At 43.6% G+C, this 15623-nt stretch overlaps 1 protein-coding gene across 2 annotated transcripts in view; it reads left to right on the top strand.

Annotated features, from left to right (window-relative positions):
* Positions 1 to 15623, top strand: part of ENTREP2 (endosomal transmembrane epsin interactor 2) — a 391860-nt gene that overhangs the window by 351116 nt on the left and 25121 nt on the right. For both annotated transcript variants that reach the window (XM_074966203.1, XM_074966202.1), the window contains one exon: positions 14110 to 14270. In XM_074966203.1, the coding sequence (XP_074822304.1) occupies positions 14110 to 14270 (161 nt within the window). The remainder of the gene's footprint in view (positions 1 to 14109; positions 14271 to 15623) is intronic.

The raw sequence follows: 15623 nt of genomic DNA, 5'->3' as shown, positions 1-15623 counted from the left end.
TATTGTTATGGAAAGACAGTCATCTGTTCATTAAGGTGTCTTAATGTCACCAGTCAGACTAAAATTGCCAGCTGAAAACTGAAGCCGTTACCTTTAGGATTAGAGTGTCCTCCATCGATGTCAGGTAATTCCATTAAATAGTTATGAATTTGAAGTTAGTTAAAAATTAGTCCCTTTGCAGATTTGAAAATAGTTTTGGTTACTTCAAAATAGAAAAGTTTATACATTTAAGCCCAGATCCTGCAAACACCTAATTCATGCATAACTATACTCACTTGAGCAGCCCCATTAACTTCACTTAAATAATTTACTTATACATGCATAAGTGTTTGCAGGAACAAGGCCTTTAATATTTGTAAAAATTTGTAAATATGTAAACTGCACAGAAATACCTGTGCATAATGGGGCTTGCGGTTTTGTTTTGTTTTTTTTTATTATGAGTATCTCTTGTTCTTTTCTGTGGAGTTTCTTTAGCAGGGATTGAGTCTGTCCCTTGTATATAGACTCTTGTACCGAAAGTAGAATTTGACTCCTGTAATATGTCTTGGGAAGAAATGCTTATTTGTAATTTTTTTCGAAGACTTAATACAAATAAATATTAAATCTTATTCAGTATAACTAACATCTCATATATCCCCATCACAGCTGCTGTTGCAATTACCCTGGCTCAGTGGTTCTCAACCTGCAGGCCACTTGGGGCCCAATTAGCACACAGCTGCCTCCCAGCTGTGTGCTACAAAAAGTTTGCCGCATCTCATTCCTGGTCCCAGCAGGAGCAAGGCCGCCTGAGGAGAAGTGTCACGGAGCCCTGCTGGAGCGCCCCCTGCCAGCAGGGCAGGGGAGGAGCTCAGCTAGCAGTTAGCTGCTTCCTCCCTCTCCGTGCTGCACGGACACATAGAGTTGCCAGATGTCCGGTTTTCGACTGGAAAGCCTGGTCGAAAAGGCAACCTGACAGCGTCCATCAGATCTACTGACTGGACGCCAAAAGTTTGGTTGCCACAGGCAGGGGGATGCGCAGGGTCATCAACCACACAAGGCATGGGCATACTGTGGGGGACATTGCCTCCCCCACGCCATCCCTCTCCTGGTTTTTGCGAGCTCCGAGGCTGCCCTGTAAGTCCCATCTCTGCGGGGAGAGCTGGTGCAGGGTGGAAACTTGTCCTATAGGTGGCTTCCCAACTAGTGTCCCCCACCCCAGGGATCACCCTGGCCCCTGACCGTCTGGGAGCAGGCGTGGAGGGACATATGCCCAACTGGGCAGCTACAGCAGGCAGGGTGGCGGGGAGCCCTCACACACACACCCCATGCAATCTCTGCTGCAGGGCCCTAATGGCATCCTCAGCACTGACCCTCTCTGGCCGGGACAGTGCCCCAGTGTTGAGCCCCACGTAGGGCTGAGTGCATGCTCCTGGTACCCCCTGCACTGAGTGGGGCCCTGAGCAGCCCCCTCGAGCCCAGCTGCATCACCTCCATAGTCACTACCACCAGACAGAGGTCAGTGTCCACTCACTCACGCACAGAGACAGCAACTGGGCAGCCTCCAGTTTCTAGTCTAGTACCTTATCCATTACAGGGCTCTGTCCTCGCCTCAGACGAGGTGAGAGGCACCCAGGGCACAGAGCTGCTGTGTGCCACACGCCATGTACGCTGCCCCCTGCATTACAGAACAGCAGCTCAGATGAAGACACACTGCTGACGCTGCAGCTGTTTGTGGGCCCAGCTCAGGCAAGGCTTAAAGTGTGCAGAGTCACAAGGGGTCACAGTCCTGGCAAAAAAGAATTAAAAATGGAGTTGGGTCACTGAGGGGTGCCCTGAGAGCACTGCCCTCCAAGTGCATGAACATTTATTTCATCTGGGATTATCATAGACCCCTCCCCCAACATACACACATGCTTTTTCCAGTCTACTTTAAGCACTGAGCTCAGGGATTCACATTTATCTTGCAGGGATCAACAGCCCAGGACAATCCCAGCTATTGTACAGAAACCAGTTTATTCAACCCCCCCCCCCCAGTATTATATATCATGGGTACTGTCTGTCTCCCATAACTCTCTCACACTGGTGCTCTCTCTCTCGCTCTCACACACACACACACACACACACACTTCCTGTCCATTTCACACAACTTTCACGTATATACACTCGCTCATTCTCATACACATGCACACCCACTCAACCACATCTGTATAGTCCAATGTGTTAACAGAAAAAATCCATTGGGAGGCATTGTGGTGTAATGGATAGGGTACTAGACTAGAAACCAGGAGACCTGGATTTTATTCTGGCTGTGCCAATGACCTGCTGTGTGACTTTGGGCAAGTTACTTACTAGCCTGCATCTCTGTTTTCTCTCCTACCCTTTGTAGAGTTGCCAACTTTCTACTCGCACGAAACCAAACACCCTTGCCCCACCACTCCTCCGAGACTCCGCCCCCGCTCACTCTATCCTTCCTCTGTTGCTCGCTCTCGCCACCCTCACTCGGTCTCTCATTTTCACTGGGCTGGCTCAGGGGTTTGGGGTGCGGACTCTGGCATGGGGCCAAAAATGAGGTGTTCAGGGTGCAGGAGGGGGCTCCAGACTTAGGCAGTGGGTTGGGATGTGAGGGTGGGGGTGAGGGCTCCAGCTGGGTGCAGGCTCTGGGGTGGGACCAGGGATGAGGGGTTTGGGGTGCAGGAGGAGGCTCTGGGCTGAGGCAGGGAGTTAGGGTGTGGGAGTGGGTCAGGGGTGGGGGTGCGGGTTCCGGGGTGGGGTCAGGAATGAGGGGGTCAGAGTGCAGGAGGGGGCTCTGGGCTGGGGTGCAGGGGGTGTGAGGGCTCTGGCTTAGGGTGCAGATTCTGGGGTGGGGCTGGGGCTGAGGGGTTTCGGTGAAGGAGGGTGCTCTGTGGCTGAGGGGTTCGGATGGGGGATCAGAGCTGGGGTGGGGGTTGGGGCACGGTGGGAGATGAGGCCTCTGGCTGGGGGTGTGGGCTCTCGGCTGGCGATGGGGATGGGGGGCTTGGGTTGCAGGAGGGTACTTCTGGCTGGGACCAAGGGGTTTGGTGGGCGGAAGGGAGATCAGGGCTGGGTTTGGGGTGCGGGAGGGGGTTCAGGCTCCAGGTGACTCTTACCTCAGGCAGCTCGCAGAAACAGAGACATGTCTCCCATCCAGCTCCTACACGGAGGCTTGGCCAGGCAGCTCTGCGTACCGCCCCATCTGCAGTCGCCGCCTCTGCAGCTCCTGTTGTCTGTAGTTCCCAGCCAATGGGAGCTGCAGAGCCAGCGCTTGGGGAGGGGGCAGCATGCAGAGCCCCCTGGCTGCCCCTACACGTAGAAGCCGAAGGTGGGACATGCCGCTGCTTCCAGGAGCCACGGCAGGCAGGGAGCCTGCCTTAACCCTGCTGCGCTACCAACCAGACTTTTAATGGCCCAGTCAGCAGTGCTGACCGGAGCCACCAGGGTCCCTTTGCAACCAGGCATTCTGGTCAAAAACCAGACACCTGCAACCCTAACCCTTTGCCTTGTCTGTTTAGATTGCAAGTTTTTTGGGCCAAGGACTATGACCGAATTTTTCAAGATCATATTTAGTCACTTAAGTGTGGGTTTTCAAGAGTGCAAAAATGAATTAGGAGCTTTTGAAAATACCACCTTTGGGTATTTAAACATGGATTTAAGAGTGTAATGTTAGAGTCCCACTCTTGAAAATTTTGGTCTGTCTCTTACTGTGTGTTTTGTGTATAGCACAATGGACCCTGATCCCACTTGTGACCTCCGTGCTACAATAATATAAATAGTAATAATCTTTATGTACCTTCTGACTTCAGAAAATGCTGAGCACTCAGCAGTTCCTATTGACCAGTGGGAGTGGTGCCTGAATATGGATTTAGGATCCAGGATTTAGGATTTGATGGTCCTATTTTAGGAAATTTGGGGCCAGATGTCAGATTACACATCTGGCAATTCACATTCATTGACTATTTTGTACACAGATAGTTTCTTAGTTTATAAACTCCTTATAGTATGGGCCGTCCTTGAGGGTTTGGAAAGTGTCTAACACATAGTGAGCACTCCCATAAATTAACAACAAATAATAATAATTTCACATGCTAGTTAGTAATGCACATTTTTGTGCCACAGTATTGTGCAGCCCTAATTTTGAAAGTGAGGGCCTATAATTTTGGTAGATTCAGCTTTACTTCTGATGTGGATGATCACTTTTCTTATTTTTGGCTTGTCAGTATTCCACTCAAGAGGAAAGAATTAAGTATTACAGTATGCTGCTTCTGCCCAAAATGCAGAAACATCTGTTGTAGTTATGAGTGCACTGCTCGTGGCCAAAGTGAGGACAGAAATTCATTGTGATTAGCTATGGCATCATTAGCAGATGTCACCAGTTGGGGAATTAGATAAACTAACATTGTAAGTGCTCCCTTTCACCAGCAGGACAGAAGATGTTAAGATTTTCTAAAAGTGCAGATGTGTTCAGAGTCTGTTTGCCATGAAGGATGAGAAATCTACACTGCCAATGTCCAAGCATTAGAAACCAGCGAAGACCTTTGCAAATTTACAACCCGCGGCAATAGGCATTATGTTGTCATTTTCCAGTGCAGAGCGTGACTCTTTGTGGAATTAATGGATACTTATTACTTTTAATATTCAGTCCTCTAGGACTACAGGGACAATGTTAAGAGAATAACAATGAGGGTGCAAAACTCATTTTCCTTTCAAGTTTATTTCTTATTGTCAATCCTAATCTCCTTATTCTTCCATCAGTTTCTTTCCAAAATTGGTCATTGCAGTGGTAGTGTGGGGGAAGGTGGTACTTACATTTGGCAGACTTTGAGTGGATTCAAAGAAAAACAGTTCTGCTTCAAATTACATTACAACAATGACAGTTTTTGGAGTAAAAGCTGACACAGGAGCAGAAGTTTCATATTCATCAGTTCAATAAATTACCAGAACAGAGGCTAAAGCTGTGAATGTTTTACTGTTAAAACAAACATTTCTCTGTTCCTCAGGTGTTTTGATTTCTTTTGTTTTATCTTTTACATAGAATCATAGAATATTAGGGTTGGAAGAGACCTCAGGAGGTCATCTAGTCTAATCCCCTGCTCAAAGCAGGACCAGCACCAACTAAATCATCCCAGCCAAGACTTTGTCAAGCCAGGCCTTAAAAACCTCTAAGGATGGAGATTCCACCATCTCTCTAGGTAACCCGTTCCAGTGCTTCACCTCCTAGTGAAATAGCGTTTCCTAATATCCAACCTAGACCTCCCCCACTGCAACTTGAGATCATTACTCCTTGTTCTGTCATATGTCACCACTGAGAACAGCCTAGCTCGATCCTCTTTGGAACCCCCCTTCAGGTAGTCGAAGGCTGCTATCAAATCCCCCCTCACTCTTCTCTTCTGCAGACTAAACAAGCCCAGTTCCCTCAGCCTTTCCTCATAAGTCATGTGCCCCAGCCCCCTAATCATTTTTGTTGCCCTCCACTGAACTCTCTCCAATTTGTCCACACCCCTTCTGTAGTGGGGGGGACCAAAACTGGACACAATACTCCAGGCTTGGCCTCACCAGTGTCGAATAGAGGGGAATAATCACTTCCCTAGATCTGTTGGCAATGCTTCTACTAATGCAGCCCAATATGCCACGAAGGCACACTGCTGACTCATATCCAGCTTCTCGTCCACTGTAATCCCCAGGTCCTTTTCTGCAGAACTGCTGCTTAGCCAGTTGGTCCCCAGTCTGTAGCAGTGCATGGGATTCCTACTTCCAAAATGCAGGACTCTGCACTTATCCTTGTTGAACCTCATCAGATTTCTTTTGGCCCAATCCTCCAATTTGTCTAGGTCACTCTAGACCTACCCTCCATCGTATCACCTCTCCCCCCAGTTTAGTGTCATCTGAGAACTTGCTGAGGGTGAAATTAATCCCATCATCCAGATCACTGATAAAGATGTTGAACAAAACCGGCCACAGGACCGACCACTGGGGGACTCCGCTTGATACCGGCTGCCAGCTAGACATCGAGCCGTTGATCGTTACCCGTTGAGCCCGACAATCTCGCCAGCTTTCTATCCACCTTGTTGTCCATTCATCCAATCCATACTTTTTTAACTTGCTGGCAAGAATACTGTGGGAGACCATATCAAAAGCTTTGTTAAAGTCAAGATATACCAAATATTCTATGTCTATACCATGTCTACATAGTCTAGAAATGGTAGCCAGGCATGAAACAAACAACTATGCCTTTGTCTCACATTATCTGTAAACGTTTCTATTATCAGACTATACTGTACCCAGCCAGTTTATTAGGATATGCTATCTCACTCCTCTTCCAAAATTCTGCATTAGTACACCATGCTGTTAGATGGTGTGAGCACAATTATGTGATAGGACAAGTCTTTTTTTCTGTGAACTCTGAGATCCATTATGAGGTTGCAAATACTTGACAAATATTCCTGTGCTTTGAGATATTCCATCAAATTTTCATAAAGGTACCTTTCATTCCGCACACATTCCTACTGTTCGGTGCATCATTGTAGATTCTCTTTAAATGAGAGGGTGTGAAATACCACTGAATTAGCAAAATATACTGATTTTCTTTTACTGTTAGATAGCTGGAAAAGGGAGCTATTTTACCCCAAATAAAGGACCAATGCTCTCAGAGAATTTCTTTATCTAGAACCTTTTCCCATTTCTTCCTGTAATTACATTTGCCATCCATTTCAAGTATAATAAGTTCACTATATAGTTTTGAAATTGATTTTGGATCTGCTAGAGTTCATTGTCATTTCTAGAACCTGCCATTTCTTGGGAGGTTTGAAATATATCTTAACTGTATTTAATTAAGTATTGGTATCTTAGTTATAGTAAAAGTTCCTTGTAATGTCTCTGGGTCTATCATTTTTCCCCTTTAATTAGCTACCCTACTCTTTACAGGCTCACTTTTTCCCATTTTTTAAAAAGTGGGATCAATGTCTCCTGGAGGGAAGTTCAGATTGTATCTATTTTGTTGTTAGAGGAGAAGAGGCTGGGCTGTTTTTTACTTCTACTTTGCCCCAAAGTTTTCAGGGAAATCACTAAATGGGAGGTTTTGGGTGTTTTGGAAATGAAAATGTTGACCCAAATGTGATAGCAAGTATTTTCTGCTCTGTGTTCTCCAATATTTATTGCTATACCCATCATACCAGGCTATCAAGGCTCAGCGTTCTGGTTCCCAATAATACCTCCTTAGGTTTGTACCACTAGCCCTCTTTGAAATACTGACCTATATATTTTTTAAATGAGTGATTTTGTTACTCCAAATAAAAAGTAAAATGGAGAAGATTCTCTTCTAATAATTTTGTAGGAATTTCTATTCCAAGTGTTTAAAAAAAGAAGATAATCTTGGAGAGAAGGATTATCCAATTTTATGTATCTTTTTCAAGTCTTTTCAACAGAGATGCATAATGTGTATTATATATTTTTCCCGGATGAGAGGTAATATTGGCCTCAAGCTGTCTTGGGGAGTTTTCTGTCCAATGAAATCTAATACTTTGGATTAGGCATAAATTGGGTGAGATTTTCAAAAACATCTAATTGAGTTAGAAGCACAATTCCTGTGGACATTGAAACTTCTGTGAGTTTTCATGTCTTTCATAATATGAAGCACACAGATAAGGGGATAAACAAACATCACCAAGGGATTGCCCACATGCGAAACATCTTGGTTCTCTGGGCTGCCTGCATTTATTACTAAGGTATTGTATTTTCTTCTCTTTTATTGTGTAAAAGTTTTGATCACTATTACAAATAAGAGCAGTGACAGAAGCAGCCATGTCATGTTTCTCTCGAGGCCAATAAATTCAGAGTATGTGCCATTAACATTGACTTCAGCTATAAGATTGTATAAGATTTTAACCATGCTTGCTGAAAATGGTGCTGATTGCAGTTTCTTTGTCTACAACTGTTCACCTTTATCCATTGCTGATACCTGCTCTCAGCATTGGTTCAAACCTCAAAAGGGTTTCTTAGGAAGCTGCTTCAGGGTTTCTGAAATGGTACTGAATGCAGCTTGCCCTGTCTGCACTTGCCACTAAACTGCTGAGTACTGGTTCAGCTACTGTCTGTCACAATAACCAGGCAATCTGTGCTTTGGACCCCTGTTAGTCCCTCTCGAGTGCACCTCTCAGAGGCCTGGCTTCCTGTACCTCTCTCTGGGTGGAACCATGCAGTCCAAACATTCATAGACGGGATCTCTGGAGTGTAGCCCCCATCGTTACCAGCTGTGTTAACTGCATTTGATGCCAGTGAGCTCTTTTACTCTGGGAGCCTGTGATGTTGGCTGATTAAAGTGACTCAAACAAGACTTCTTGAATACAAAGTATTATTTATTCATTCACCCAAAAGCCTTATGCACTCAGAGTCGTGAAGAGAGGCAGCTAGCAGGAGAATTTTGGAGGGAATTTAGAGAGGGAGTGTGAGAGGCTTTCCTTCCAGGTTCAGCTCTATGTTTGATTCCAGATGGACAGCAATGAAACAGTGGTTCTAACCCCCCCACCCCACCTGAAGCCAGAAGGGACTTCTTATGAATGAAGTACAAGTTGGTAGCTGTGCTGGAAGAAAAGGTTATTGGATTGGAAGAGGAAGTAGAGATGCTATTGAGAATTAGAGAACCTGAGGCATACCTAGACAGCCAGGTTCAGGAAACATCCGTACCTTAGGTTTATGGAAGAGTGAAACTGGCCACCAAGGAATTGGAGAGAGAGGAACACAGAGACAAGAGGCTTTCTGCATGGCTGGAGAGAGACTACGATAGGTAGGCTGTGGCCAGCAGAGAGAAGCAGACCAGGAGGAATTCCAAATAATTATTTAGTATTTATAATTATTTTAATAATATATTCCAATATTTATTTATGTTATTTGGAATAATTTTATTTATAATTAAATATAATTAAAATATATTATAAATAATAGAACAAGGGGAATACTGATGAATTGTACAAAATTGATAAGAGAAGCAAAGGGACACACTTTTGCTGACCATAAAGCATAGGTGGGCAAACTATGGCCCGCGGGACCCTCCTGCACGGCCTCTGAGCTCCTGGCCTGGGAGGCTAGCCCCCGGCCCCTCCCCTACTGTTCCCCCTTCCCCTTAGCCTCAGCTCAGTGCTCTGGGTGGCAGGGCTGCGATCTCTTGCCGGGCAGCGCAGCTGCAGAGCCATGGCCTGACCCAATGCTCTGTGCTGTGTGGTGGCGTGGGTAGCTCCAGCCGGGCGGCGCGGCTGCCTGTCCTGGTGCTCTGGGCGGCATGGCTGTAGCGCTCCAGGCAGTGCGGTAAGAGGGCAGGGAGCAGGGGAGGCGGTTGGATAGAGGGCAGGGGAGTTTGGGGTGGTGGTCAGGGGGCGGGGGTGTGGATAGGGGTCGGGGCAGTCAGAGGGCAGGGAACAGGGGGGTTGAATGGGGGCAGGGGTTCCGAGGGGGAAGTCAGGAAGGAGGGGGGGGTTGGATGCGGCAGCGGGGGGCTGAGGTTCCAAGGGCAGTCAGGGAGAAGGTGGGGTTGGATGGGGCAGTGGTCCTGGGGGGGCTATCAGGGGATAGGGAACGGGGGGGGTTCAATGGGGCAGGAGTCTGGGGGCTGTCAGGGGGTGAGAAGCGGGGGGGGGGGTCAAATAGGGGGCAGGGGCCGGGCCATGCCTGGCTGTTTGGAGAGGCACACCCTCCCCTAACCGGCCGTCCATACAATTTCGGAAACCCTCAGGCCAAAAAGTTTGCCCGTCCCTGCCATAAAGAGTTTCCTTAAGGACAATAAGAAGGCGGCTTTTAAAATTGCATAAAAAACAAAGATAATCCTAACAATTGTTTTAGTCCATTACTAGATGGAAATGGTAGAATTATCAATAATAATGCAGACAAGACAGATGTTTTCAGTAAATATTTTTTTGTTCTGTATTTGGAAAAAAGCCATCTCATGTAGTCAGTTCAGATTATGATAATGATGACATGCTTTCCATTCCATTAGTAACTCATGAGGATGTTAAACAGCAGCTACTACGGTTAGACATAGTAAAATCAGCAGTTCCAGAGAACTTGTATCCAAGAGTTTTAAAAGAGCTAACTTAAGAGCTTGCTAGACCATTAATGTTGGTCTTCAATAAGTCTGGAATGCTGGGAAAGTTCCAGAAGACTGGAAGAAAGCTAAGGTTGTGCCAATGTTTAAAAAGGGTGGATGGGATGACCCAGCTAATTTATAGGCCTGTCAGGCTGACATCAATCCAGGGCAAGATAAATGAGCAGCTGATACGGACATGATTAATAAAGAATTAATGACAATCAAAATGGGTTTATGGAAAATAGATTCATAGATCTGGTCAAACTAACTTGATATCTTCTTTTGATGAGATTGATTGCTAAAGGAAATAAGGTTGATGTAATATGCTTAAATTTCTGTAAGGCGTTTGTAATTAAAGAAAGATGTTGATAAATTGTAGCTGTTTCATAGAAGAGCCATGAGAATGATTGAAGAATTGGAAATTATGCCTTATAGTGGTAAACTCAAGGAGCTCAATCTATTTAGTTTAACAAAGAGAAGGTTAAGGGGTGACTTGATCAGTCTATAAGTATCTAAATGAGAAACAAATATTTGATAATGGGATATTCAGTCTAACAGAAAAAAGTACGAACAAGATCCAATGGCTGCAGGTTGAAACTAGACAAATTCAGACTGGAAATAAGGAGTAAGTTTTCAAGTCAGGGTAATTAACCATTGGAACAACTTACCAAGGGTTATGGTGGATTTTCAGTCACTGGCAGTTTTAAAATCAAGATTGGATTTTGGTTTAAAGATATTCTCTAGTTGAAAGGGAATTATTTTGGTGGAGTTCTGTGGTCTGTGTTATACAGAAGGTCAGACTAGATGATCACAATGGTCCTTTTGGCCTTGGAATCTATAAATCTATGAATAAGAGCAAACATATAAAACAACAGGGCTAGACGTATATTTCCCCTTACCTACATCTTAATCTTTTCTTGCAAGCTCCTCTCAGCCCAGTTCACCGCATGTCTGTCTGAGAGAGACAGATTGTCCTGCTGCAATGTGCTCCCTGTGACACAGTCTCCCTGTACATTTGTCAGAGACTCCACCTAGGCGACTACTGACACCCCACTCAACCCCCCACTTCCTGCCTAGGCTAGCATCTTTAAGGTTTTAATATACCTTTTGTTCCTAGGTTCAACCTGGGAAGAGCTTTGCCAGCCTAGTGGGCGTCAGGCCAGAGGTAGTACGTAGCTATGAGTTTGCTCCTCCTCTTCTAGTAGCATCAGTAGAACGCACTGACTGAAAGGAGTAGATTGACTGGTGGTAGCAGAATCTGGAGCATGGGAGGCTAATTACTTAGTAGATATCCTGGAAAGTATAACTTGACAGCTAATTAGTAAGCCTCTAATTGTTAATTTCCCACAAACAAAGGAAACCTGGCTCCCTGACCCTCCACTGTATTACATCATTGAGACTGTGACCTTTAAGTCATCTTATACATAGAGTGTTTCATGGAACAATAATTACTTTAAGCTTCTAAACACAAGGAGCCAGATTAATTGCTGGTGTAATGTAAAATCAGATTTACATCTGAGATGAGTTCTTCCCAGAAAGGTACAACCCCTGCCAAGCTAAAAATGAAACCCATTTGCTAGGTCTTCTAAACGTAAACATTTTTGTTTTCCTGTTATATGGCTGCTTCTTTAATCTGTGTCAGTGGAACTTTTGTAAAAATCATAACAATGCAATGAGACAACAGTACAAATAGATATATTCACTTGTTTCAGTAAAAAGCAGAAGTGTGCCTTCAGAAAATTTTCTTAGCTCAGTTGTTTCAAAAGGTGAACTAAAGACCCAATCATCTACCAGTCCTACAAAAATAATATGACAGCAGAGACTCAACAGAAGGTGAAAGAATGCCTCTCTGTGTTGTGATTGGCTATTGGTGTGCTTCTCCCCATGCAGAGCGTATAAAACAGGGTCACAAAGGCCAAGTTTCATTTGATCTTCAGAACATAGTATCACACAGTCATTTAAACCTGCTAACAGGCTCATTAGGCTATTGGTTTTTCTATATCACTGAGTGTGCTTTTTGATCCTACTGCTGTGTTAGAGCCTGATCAGCTTCAGGCCCTTGATTTGTACTTCTCAGTCATTGTTACTGTTTAGAGTTTGGTACAGTTGTATTTTTTGTTTTTAGTAGGGCTGTCGATTAATCGCAGTTAATTCATGCGATTAATTAAAAAAATTAATTGTGATTTAAAAATTAATTGTGATTAATCACAGTTTTAATCGCACTGTTAAAATAGAATACTAGTTAAAATTTATTAAATATTTTCGATGTTTTTCTACATTTTCATATATATTGTGTTCTGTGTTGTAATTGAAATCAGTGTATATTATTTTTATAACAAATATTTGCACTGTAAAAATGATAAAAGAAATAGTATTTTTCAATTAATCTCATACAAGTACTGTAGTGCAATCTCTTTGTCGTGAAAGTGCAACTTACAAATGTCGATTTTTTTGTTAAATAACTGCACTCAAAAACAAAACCACTTAAAACTTCAGAGCCTACACGTCCATTCAGTCCTATTTTTTGTTCAGCCAATTGCGTAGACAAACAAGTTTTGTTTACATTTACAGGAGATAATGCTGTCCTCTTCTTATTTACAATGTCACCAGAAAGTGAGAACAGGTATTTTCATAAACAACGAGGAGTCCTTGTGGCACCTTAGAGACTGACACATTTTGGGGGGCATAAGTTTTCGTGGGATAAAACCCACTTCATCGGATGCATGGAGTGAAACATACAGTAAACTGTATATATATCACAGCACATGAAAATATGGGAGTCCCCTTGCCAAGTGGGGGGGGTCAGTGCTAACGAGGCCTTCCCACTTGGTAAGGCAACTCCCATCTGGGAGGAGGGATAGTTCAGTGGTTTGAGCATTGGCCTGCTAAACCCAGGGTTGTGAGTTCAATCCTTGAGGGGGCCATTTAGGGATCTGGGGCAAAAATTCAGGATTTGGTCCTGCTTTGAGCAGGGGGTTGGACTAGATGACCTCCTGAGGTCCCTTCCAACCCTGATATTCTATGATTCTATGACTTGTATTAGGTGAATTGAAAAATACTATTTCTTTTATTTTTTTACAGTGCAAATACTTGTAATAAAAATAAATATAAAGTGAGCACTGTACACTTTGTATTCTGTGTTGTAATTGAAATCAATATATTTGAAAATGTAGAACGCATCCAAAAATATTTCAGTAAATGGTATTCTATTATTACCAGTGTGATTAATCTTGATTAATTGTTTTAATTGCTTGACAGCCCTAGTTTTTAGGTGTGGGAATCTGTGGGTATAGGGGCGGGTCCTTTTTCTTTTCTTTTTATTCACAGGATTACAGTATTTTAAAACCGTATACCATATTAAAACATAGCAATTTCTATACCACACCAACTATAAAAATATATTAATATTGAGATCATTTATTTTATAAAAACAAATACAAATTAGATTGAATTCTCATGTAATGAAACATGGGTTTGTGGGATACTTGTCATTTCTTATTTCTTTTTTAAAAATATATATTTAGCATGTAGCACCTGACTTTTAATATGATGCATTCCAAATTGGCAGTGAGAATGTGCAAATAGTTATTTTAATAGGTATAACAAAGTGTTCATTATTTCTGAACAGGTTATACCATTAATCATTTAATGCTTTAACAAATTACTTTATAAGATAAACTCCTGTTTTCTGCCACACTGTTCAATCTGAAATGTCTGTGTTCTCCATCCTGGTGGTAGAATATTGTATTTCCCCCAAACTTTATGAAGATTTTTGGTGTCCTCTAAGAGTTTAATGAAATCTTGTTTTACTTCTACCAATTTCCTCATCCTCCTTTTGGGCCAGGTTCTACGCCCTCATACTGCGTAGTACTCTAGTAGTACTCTATTCCCTGAAGCAGACCAATTGATTGCAGTAATGCTACTTGTGGAATAAGGTACAACCCAATGAGAATAAGGATGGCAGAATCTGTCTTCTTCTTATTTTTGTTATTTCCACCATTACCATCTGAAGAAACCTTACCTTTTTTATTTATTTTCAGTTTCTGCCACAGAGGTCACATTCCACCAACCCGGACTGTATGACTCCCCATGGAACTATTCTGCATCAGACCCTGGACTTCGATGAGTTCATACCTCCAATACCACCACCACCCTATTACCCACCTGAATATACCTGCGCACCTGTAATGGAAGCACAGAGGTAATTCTTTGTCCCTGAACATTAATGTCATTCCTTCATAGCTTTGGGCCACAAATTGACACTACTTCAGGGAAAAATGAATTATACCATACAGACAGCCCCATAGTGTCAATCCTTTATAGTGGATGTCTTTTCCAAAAATATGAACTGTAGTTTCATGCATGTTTCACAAAGTCTCTTAGAACAACATTTTAAAACTAGTGCTGTCAATTAATCACAGTTAACTCATGTGATTAACTCAAAAAAATTAATCGCAATTTAAAAAATTAATTGCACTGTTAAACAATAGAATACCAATTGAAATTTATTAAATATTCACCCAGCAATATCGTCAATCTGTCCAGCTACATACTCAGCCTGGCAGAAGAGTCTGTCCTATCTCGGGGACTCTCTTTCTGCCCCGCCACTCCCACAAACATGATACAGTTCTGCGGTGATCTGGAAGCCTACTTTTGCCGTCTCCGACCCCAAGAATACTTTTAAGATAACACTGAACAGCACACTGATACACAGATACCCTCTCACCAACAGCACAAGAAGAAGAACTCCACATGGACTCCTCTTGAGGGTAGAAATGACAGTCTGGACCTATACATAGGATGCTTCCGCTGATGTGCACAGGCAGAAATTTTGGAAAAACAACATTGCTTGCCTCATAACCTAAGTCGTGCAGAACGCAATGCCATCCCCAGCCTCAGAAACAACCCTGACATTATAATCAAAGAGGCTGATAAAGGAGGTGCTGTTGTCATCATGAACAGGTCTGACTACCAAAAGGAGGCTGCCAGACAACTCTCCAATACCAAATTCTACAGGCCACTTTCCTCAGATCCCACTGAGGAATACACTAAGAAACTGCATCATCTACTCAGGACACTCCCTGTACTAACACAGGAACAAATCAACATACCCTTAGAGCTCTGACCAGGGTTATTCTATCTACTACCCAAGATCCACAAACCCAGAAGTCCTGGATGCCCCATCATCTCGGGCATTGGCACTGTCACTGAAGGACTGTCCGATATGTGGACTCTCTACTCAGACCCTACACCACCAGCACTCCCAGCTATCTCTGTGACACCACTCATTTCCTGAGAAAACTGCAATGCATTCATGATCTTCCAGAAAACACCATCCTAGCCACCATGGATGTAGAGGCTCTCTACACAAACATCCCACACACAAATGGAATACAAGCTGTCAGGAACAGTATCCCTGATGATGCCACAGCACAACTGGTTGCTGAGCTCTGTGACTTTATCCTCACGCACAGTTATTTCAAATTTGGTGACAATATATACCTCCAGACCAGTGGCACCACTATGGGCACCCGCATGGCCCCACAATATGCCA

The sequence above is a fragment of the Natator depressus genome, chromosome 10 (assembly GCF_965152275.1).
Source record: "Natator depressus isolate rNatDep1 chromosome 10, rNatDep2.hap1, whole genome shotgun sequence".
Classification (NCBI taxonomy): domain Eukaryota; kingdom Metazoa; phylum Chordata; order Testudines; family Cheloniidae; genus Natator; species Natator depressus.
Note: the sequence above shows the minus strand (reverse complement) of the source record. Positions and strands in the feature narration are given on the sequence as shown.